At 34.0% G+C, this 9,242-nt stretch overlaps 1 protein-coding gene across 1 annotated transcript; it reads left to right on the top strand.

Annotated features, from left to right (window-relative positions):
* LOC101897503 (CD63 antigen) lies at positions 1–8,927 on the top strand. Its single transcript, XM_005179619.4, has 4 exons — positions 1–259; positions 7,950–8,141; positions 8,206–8,370; positions 8,451–8,927. The coding sequence occupies exons 1-4, from the start codon at positions 200–202 to the stop codon at positions 8,718–8,720; spliced, it is 687 nt and encodes a 228-aa protein (XP_005179676.1). The 5' UTR covers positions 1–199; the 3' UTR covers positions 8,721–8,927.
* Positions 8,928–9,242: the final 315 nt, after the last annotated feature.

Here is a 9,242-nt window from a genome sequence, read left to right as displayed (position 1 = left end):
ATACTTGAAATTATTCGAACGATTCGCAACGACAAGTTCACTTAAGCGAACAAGACATCGACCGCTCCTTCCCATTCAGCGGAAATAAAAAAAGAATAGTGCATTTAATCAAAAAAACACATACGTTTTTTTAATAAACATCTTTAATAAATAAATTATTTAAATTTGATAACCTAATTGCTAATAAACAAATATCAAAATGAATTGCATGGCCCACATTGTTAAATATATTTTATATATTTTTAATTTGATATTTGTGGTAAGTGATGCAAAAAACATAAAGTAATTAATAATTGAAAGTGATTTAATTGGAAAACATGGACTTTATGAGAGGATATATAAAGTAATTCAAAAAAAAACAAAACAAAAAAGGGATAAAGCCTGACCATTTTGCAACAACAAAATACTACGGTATCCCGAACAAGCAAGCCAACACTGTTCAAAAAAAAAAAACATGTGTGATAAAGTGCCATATTTAAATAATCATTTCCATATAACGTACATATGGCAAATAAACGACGTATTTTTATAATGTAAACCACTTAAAAAATGTTGTGTGTACCAAACATCAGATAGGAGTAACCACAGCTCCAGTGTCTCAAAGAATAATTGATACGAAGTAATAAAAATAGGTTCAACATTTTTTAATAGCTCTGTGATATCGTCACACGTTCAAATCATATTTTTAATATATACTATATATTAGATATTATCTTTAAGATATACTAAATGTTCGTGTAAAAAGTGTAGTTTCGATTTTCATGTGAAATGAATGAGAGCAAAAATGTCGGAAATAGCATCAAAATTTAAAATAAGTTTAAATTTGTCGAATTGGTCACCTTTGGCACGAATTATGTATGGCCTTCAAACGCCAATAAAATCGTCACACGCTGCCCGAATGTTGCTCTGCGCTATTTTGGCCTATTCCTGGCGAAGCGTTTGCTTAAGGTGATCGACACTTTGGTATTTTTTAGTGCCAACCTTGCTTTCCAAAAGAAAAAATAGTCCAACGGTTTAGTATCCGGAGATTTTGGTGGCCATTGTGCGCTGGAAATGAAGCGAGGAACCTAATTTTGTAACCATTCTTGGGCGGTGCGTGCTGAGTCCTGTTGGGATGTCCTAGGTCTGTGACCAAAATATTTGCGTGCCCAAGGCTTTAATACACCCTCCAAAATATTTTCGCGATAATATTCGCCATTTATTCTGATGGCACGGTCGATTAATACGAGCGGAGAGCGACCATCGGCTGTTATGGCGGCCCACATCACCATTGCCGTTCTCGTGGCCAACCGAAGGTGCACATTTTCAGCTGAACTCTTTGACAAGTAAACACGATCAATTTGTTTGTTTACGAACTGCTGGACAAAAATGTTTTCTCATCGGAGTAAAATAAATTCGGCAGTTCATCACTTTCGGCCAAGCGAAGCAACTCTTTAGCTCTTTTAAGTCCATTTCCTTTCTGTTGCGGTGTAAGTTCTTGCACTTTTTGGAATTTCAATGTTTTTACCCCGAGCTCATTTTTCAATACTAGCCGAATGGAATATTGCAATATGATCAGCTCACGAGTCATTTCTCGGCACCACGACGCGGGTTTCGATCAAGTCGCTTCTTGACATTTCGAACCATTTTTGCTGATGATGCTGTTTTCTTCCGTCCACTTCCTTGACGTCAGGCTATGCTACCAGTCTCACGGTAACGAGCGATGGTACGAGACAAAAAAGATTTATTCCAATATAAATGCTGGAGTGCTCTAACGATAGCCACTTCTGGTTTTCCAGCCAAATATAAAGAAGTCACACTCTCACGCTTGAATTCCATCACAAATAACTTTTTTCTGGAAAATTCTCACGAAAATGCTTTTGTAGCTGTCACTGGAATAATTTTAACAGCTGTCGGACGAGTGGCTTAGAGATGACAGGAGTCTGAAGTTTGTTGCATTTTTTTCATCTCACCCTATATTTCGTACATGTACATATGAGTCTAAGACATTGATGTAAGGGGAGGGAGAAAACCTATAAAGCCGAACACAAATAATAAATGCCGTGAATTTCAACAGTCAATTCTATTGGGAATACGTTAAATGAAATTCATTGGATTTAAGATTTGGCGTATACTCATGGTAGAAGAATACATGCAACAACTCTTAGGAACATTGACATGTCAAACAAATTAAAAAGGTTTTATCAAAAATTAGTAGATTTTTATATGTTTTCTTGTACGAAGTCAATCGGAAGTTGTTATAATATGCATTTTTAAAAATTTAATTTTTCATTCAAAAAATTTAAATCCAAAATTGGTTTGACGGTTTATTGTCTGTATTCTTCTACCATGGCTCATATGCAATGGAATTGACAGTTGAAATTCATTGAATTTATCATACGTAAACAGACCTTTAGGAGGATATAAATGCCGCTGGGAAATATAAAACACGCTTTTGCGAAAACACTTGTGACTTTGTAGTCTACCGCATAAAAACACTGTGTTGCATTCCGTTAAGGCTTTATCAGACGAAATGTTTTGTAGATGTTGTACATATCGTGTGAGCCCCATTTTCATCGGAAATATACAATTTAATATAAATTCTGGTTTGTTTGTTCTTTGAAAATATATAAAATGAAATTTATGATAAAAATTCAATTGTAAAATATTTTTTTATTAAAAACATGTAATCGCAATAATTAAAGGAAACTAAAAACATATGCAAGTGTGTGATACCAAAAATTATGAGTCATATGTAAATAAATACACATAGATAATAAAAGTGACAGCACACATGTAAACCCTATTCCGTCTGATAATGCCTATAGTAACATGGTAGATTGATGCGTAAAAAATATTTACACAATTCTCCAAAAATAAATGGCTTTTTAAATATTTTCTTATACGATGCCCTTCAGATATTGTTATGATATGTGATTTTTAACAGTTAAACATGGTAAAATAAGGAAGGTAAAGTCATTTCAAATAAGCACATCCATCTTTGAATTTTCTGTAATTTACCTTGTCGAATTTCACTGCATAGAAAACAGGTTCCCATCTCTAATTTTTATATCCTCCACCATAGTAAGGGGGTATATTAAGTTTGTCATTCCGTTTGTAATACCTCGTATTATACATTTTAGACCCCACAAAGTATACATATTCTTGATCAGCATAAAATTCTATGTCGATTTAGCAATGTCCGTCTGTGGAAATCACTCGAGCTTCCGAACGGAATGATGTAAGTTTATAAACATTTACTCAAATTTGTATTATGTCTGCAGGACTTTTCGTATTGAAAATGGGCCATGTAGGTCCACGTCTTCGTCTAGCCCCCATATAACGGTACCTCTCAATATTTGGTATTTTAATGATTTTAGCGACATTAGTAACCGGTTGATTTTAACTACATCATAAACAAAAAAACGTTGCTGTGAAAAAGATCTGCCAATAGAACTTGAGTCGAACCTGGAGAATTTCTAGTGTATAATTCGCATATGCTAATTTGCAATAAGTTCGAAATATATACTACTTTCCAGAGAACGGCCCTTGTAAGCCATCATCCACATCAAATATGCCTGATGAGCCGCTTAACCAACGGCGAAACGCGTCGCATAGTGGTGAGTGTGTGATAGTGTCTATCTGGCTTTCCTTTTCACTGCAAATTTCAGATCATTAAGCTCGTCTCGAAAGAGAAAACAATCACTTAAATCATAAAACATATGATCTTCGCCTTAATAAGGCAAAACTCAATTTTTTTTTAAAGTTTCGCATTTGAATATTGTAATAGCTTCTGACAAAAAGTTGCCTTTGAAGGTCCACGTCGTCGTATAGACGTATATATACGGCTACATTCGGTTTTTTTAAGATTTTAACGGATTTTATTTTTTTTTGAAAATTGCCAAATTTGTACCAAATGGTTGAGGGTATTCAAAGTTCGGCCCGGCCGAACTTACAACTTTTTAACTTGTTGTATATTTAAAGGAATTTTGAATACACATTTTGACAATGAGATGTTGTCATGCGTATTCTTTTTAAAAAGTTGTGAACATATGATTGCAAGACTTTACCTTATTAATTCTACCATGCAGTCAAAACTCATTTAAATAATTTTTAATTCAAAATTTTGAACTCCAAAAATGCTGTCAAAACATTTTTGACAGCCAGCATTATGGCCATGGTATGTGGCATGTCCCAATAATGGGTAATGTGCAATAGCTTTTCTAATATGAATTACTAAATGAAATTTTCTGAGAGAATTCCATCTCACATCCAAATAATACAAAAAGTTACCGAACAATATTTGATAAAATATTGCAAGAAAACATTGTTTCGAACAATGAATCCAGTTATATTTTGCAAACTCTCAGCAACTTAAATGTCAAAATTGCTCTCTTTACTCGCTCTCATTTATTGGACTTTTGGGTTATCGAACAAGATTTGGTAATATGTTGTACGACATATTTTGTTATCGTACACCAATTTTGTCATGTTACACCAATCAGACGAAATGTCAAAATGTATTTACATTTTGTTTATTGTTTGTATATCTTTCGTAATGTGATTTCGAACGCGATAAGTGTTTTGACAACTAATCTACCCGCTAACAATGATAATTCCAATTAACTCTATTTCGTCAGTCCTGCACTAGTTATAAGTCGTACTAGTACAAAATGTTGCCCCTAATAAATGCGAAGGAAATCAATTGAAACTTTTTTTGTACCCAAGTAAACGAAAGGGCGACTGTTGCGAATAAATAAAAAACACCAACAATAAAGTTAAAGGTACTATATAATTGGGACTAGGTAGGGGTTAGTCTTTGGTCACTGGTATATGAATTGAAATCTAGAACCAGTAAAGTACCATCCATGGTACAATAAAAAGGTAAGGTAGAGCTACCAGCTGATTACAATTTTTTTCTAAGTGTGCCCGACCACTGCCAATTTTGTGTATGTATTTATAGCTTTTAAAAATAAAATATTTTCAAAATCAATAATTGGAAGAAATTTAAATTGCGGGGCACGCATCTAGGATCAAATTTTTTAGAGAACATCCAAGCATTTCATTCTTCTTTCGCGCTTTTTGACTCATTTAAAAATTGAACAAAAAATATCAAATAAATGAAAACAACTTGTTGCATGCAATTTTGAATAATTCTGACAGGAAGCGGGCATAGCCTCAGGGCAGTATTTCAGTAGTTTTACGAAGCTGTTCTACCTCCTTATTGTACCATGGTACCATCTACAGATAATGCAAAGAGAGCCAATTGGTTAACTCGTATGACATCCCCATATTAAAGTTTGCAGTAGTTTACACTATGAGGGGTCTTAAGTGGAACTACTTACTGTAACCCTGAAAATCGACGAGTTTCCGGTCCCGTACTAGTCCTCGTTGCTAGCGGATAGATGATCAGCTGCGGTAAATCCAGTACCGATTGACTGTACCATGGTATGTAGCATGGCCTATCTATTAGGACTTCCGATAATACCAGCTGATTCCATCCGTAGTATGTTAAACAAAAATGTTGACAGTCGGAACGTTTTTCAATCACATTAGCATTTTTCGTTCAATGGGCCTTGGAATGTAAATCCTCGCATCGGAATCAAAAGATTTATATTTGCGGATAAAAATATGTATGTAAACACATTGTAAGTCCAGAATCCCAAACCTTTGATTCTTTATTTCCTAATAACTTTCAAAGCATAAAAAATATTATTTTTTAAAAATATATATAATACTACTATCAGAAGAAAGCACAGTATTCAAACAAAAAAAAACTACATTTACTGACGAATGTCCTTGACAGGTACTAACTTTATTCTGATATGATCTTCTTTTGTAGCGGTTTTGAAAAATATTGACACCCTTAACCACTTTTCATTCTCTAAAAACAAAAATATGAAAAAAGCAATCATTGTTGTAGTTGTTTGCACTCGGTGTGGAACCACATAGACCACAGGAAATTCCCCAATGATAACACATGTGTTGTGTTATAGATAAAAAAATATGACTATTATGAATGTTCCTGGAATAGGTTTTCCACGACAGCGGCATGATCGGTTAGTTTTTTAATTTCAAAAATACGATATGGATATGGATGTATAATCATGGTAAAATTAAGAAAGTAAAGTCATTTTAAACAAGCATACCCATCTCTGTATTTTCTGTAATTTAGCTAGTTAAATTTCGCTGCAAGACAGGTTTCCATCTCTGATTTGTGTATGTACAATGAAATCCTAAATATAAATTTTGACAATGAGATATTGTCAAATCAATCATTTTGAAAAAAAAATATGCGTATGATTTCATGACTTTACCTTCTTAATTCTACCATGGTTGAGAGATTTGTAGTTTTATTTGTTGTATTGTATTACTTTGACAGTACGGTCAATTCAAAACAGACATACAACTTCTTTCATACCACCTCTCTTCGACCTATTTGATTGTCACTTCCGCAAGAGATAATAATATATAAAATGACATGAGTAATCGTAAAATGCCATAAATAAAACCATGTTCCTATTAAATACATTTCAGTATAACACGTTATTAAAATTATGCCCATGATATTTAGAACTTAAAACATAATTTTAAAGTTCTGTATGTTTTTTGTAGGAGCGTTTAACGTGGCCCTCAGGTGGTGATATATAAGCGGCTTGGCATCGTTGCATGGCATATTAATGCCAAATGATAAGATACAAGGAGGATCGAGATAATAATTTTAGACCTAACAAAGTATATATATATTCTTGATCAGTGTAGAGTTCCCTCAGATCAGACTTTTGCCTGCAGGCGGGTCAAGTTCGAAGATGAGCTATACCGGTTCACGATATCGTATAGCCCCCATACAATGATACCCCCCGATATTCCGTATAGGATAACGATTTTAGCTACATTTTTCAATGGAATTGTCTAAAAATCCATGCTAGAAATTCTTTCAAGGAACTGGAAGATAAATGTCTTTGACTATTGTAGGGACATTATTCACCGGAGTTATTTCAAATATTAAGAGTTCGCAATGGGAACTAAAGTCTGTGACAGAAAACTCTCTATGAAGGTCCAGTATAAGCCCTAATATAACGGTACCTCCTATATGTGGTATTTTGACGATTTTAGGTACACGGGTTCTTTTAAATTTCGTATGTGAATATTGTGACAGCTTATGACAAAAATTGTCTATGCAGGTTCGCGTCTTCTTATAGACCCCAATATAACGGCTATATTCGGCATTCGAATTTTAAAGGGAAATAAGAATTTAACGGATTGGTGGAGGGTATTCAATTGATTTTTTACTTGTTATTTCTCCAAAGCCCTATTCCTCTAACAAGGTAGACTTAAGAAGGTAACCTCATTACAATTTATCTTGTCAAATTTAACTGTGGTCTTATCCAGAACTGCAAGAATGTAAAAGTTTTTACTACGATAACCGATGTTCTCTTGATGATATCGAAATAAATTGCAAAACTAGTAGATTCTTGCAGGTACGGGAACAAAGCACTGAATAGAAAGCGATGACAATGAAATTTTGTCAAATGTATAATTTGGTAAAAATGTAAACATATGACGGCAAGAGCGCTGCTTGTAGTAGAAAAAACAAAACGAGCAAACTCTACTCTAATAAGGGCGTGCATGCTTTGCTGATTTTACCAACAAAGCATATGATGGTGTTGTTATTCTTGTACCATGGTAGAAGAATTCAGGTAGATGCGTCAACGCTTGGAAACATTGATATGTCATTTTTTTTTAACATTTCTTGAAAAATAAGTAGATTTTTAAAATTTCCCTATACGACACCAATTAACAAATTTGAATAATTTTTCATTCAAAAATTTCATTGCCCCAGCAGCTGTGTCGATGCGATACTTTATCCATACTTTATCACAAGCGTGACACTGTGTTGACCACCCTTTAACGCTGCGACACCACTTCTAATTGTTACCAATTTAAATTCGGTTTTCTTTTTCTTTCAGCTTTGTGGCATTTTACTTATCGTTCTTGGCTCTATTATGGTCAACAATGTTGGCGATTTGTCGGACTTCAGTGATGTAATCAACACAGATCTCATCCCAATTTTGATCATTATTTTGGGCTGCATCATTTTCATCATAGCGTTCTTCGGCTGTTGTGGAGCTATACGCGAAAGTGTCTGTTGCACATCCATTGTAAGTGAACATTTAATTCTTTTCGGAAAATACCAGTTGTTATCAGATCCTTTACTTTTTGTAGTACGCCATTTTCATGTTCATTGTTTTCTGCCTGCAAATTGCTTTGGTGGTATGGATGTTCGTCAAATATAAAGAATTTATGAATTCCATGGAAAAGGTTGTTAACACCGTCTGGGAAAAGAATGACCAGGCCAATGGATACCCCATGGATGCTCTGCAAATTAGCGTAAGTATTTAGTTGTATACACACATACATGCATAGCATCGTCTACAGATAAATTTATATTTCTTCTCCTACTTCCATAGTTCAAATGTTGCGGTCTTACTGGCTCTATAGATTACACCTCAAATAATTTGCAAGTTCCAAATTCCTGTTGCGGTACCTTGGATAACGCTTGTGAAGCTAGTGTCTATGAATTCAAACCCGGTTGTCGCAAAGAATTCTTGAACTTCTGGTCATCCAACGTCAACATAATTCGTTATGCTGGCATTGGTGTTGCGCTTGTAGAACTTGTGGCACTTACATTTGCATGCTGTCTGATGAGCAGCATACGCAAATCACGCCACAGTATGTAAGAGTCACCAACATTTGCCACTAAATTAAATTTCATAGATAGTTTGTAAGATTTTCTTGAAAGTAACATTTTAAGTTCGATTAAGACATTTGAAATAAAACCTCTTGTAGTTTTTTTTTTTAAAAAGGCTTCCTTTTTTATTGTAAAAGATTGTTGTTAAAAATGGAAGAAACAGAAATACATTTAATCGTTCATTTTGAATTTTTAATGCAAGGTGCTGTGAGAAAATTACCCCATAGCCGTAGCAAATCCTGGATTGTAGAATAATTTTAATTTTGTGAAACAACTTTATTACAATATTTTTTTCTATAAGAAAATCACATGGTAGAACTAAGAAGGTAAAGTCATATAATCATATGTTTACATTTTTTTTGCAAATTTATGCATTTGGCAACCTCTCATTGTCAAAATCAATATTCATAAATCCATTATACACTGGTGGCCAAAACTAAAGCAACTAAAATCGCGAAGACAATAAATGCCCTCTAACTTTAACAAAAAATAAAGAAATCGTAATTATATT

The sequence above is a fragment of the Musca domestica genome, unplaced genomic scaffold (genome assembly GCF_030504385.1).
Source record: "Musca domestica strain aabys unplaced genomic scaffold, Musca_domestica.polishedcontigs.V.1.1 10, whole genome shotgun sequence".
NCBI lineage: Eukaryota > Metazoa > Arthropoda > Insecta > Diptera > Muscidae > Musca > Musca domestica.
The sequence above is the reverse complement of the archived record's forward strand: the minus strand, read 5'-3'. Positions and strand labels throughout refer to the sequence as shown.

Excerpts from the sequence above, each read along its gene's own strand:
- LOC101897503 (XM_005179619.4), top strand. The coding sequence starts at position 200 with ATGAATTGCATGGCCCACATTGTTAAATATATTTTATATATTTTTAAT. Across the intron at positions 260-7,949 it reads TTTTTAATTTGATATTTGTG|CTTTGTGGCATTTTACTTAT; the intron begins GTAAGTGATGCA and ends TTTTTCTTTCAG. Across the intron at positions 8,142-8,205 it reads GTGTCTGTTGCACATCCATT|TACGCCATTTTCATGTTCAT; the intron begins GTAAGTGAACAT and ends TACTTTTTGTAG.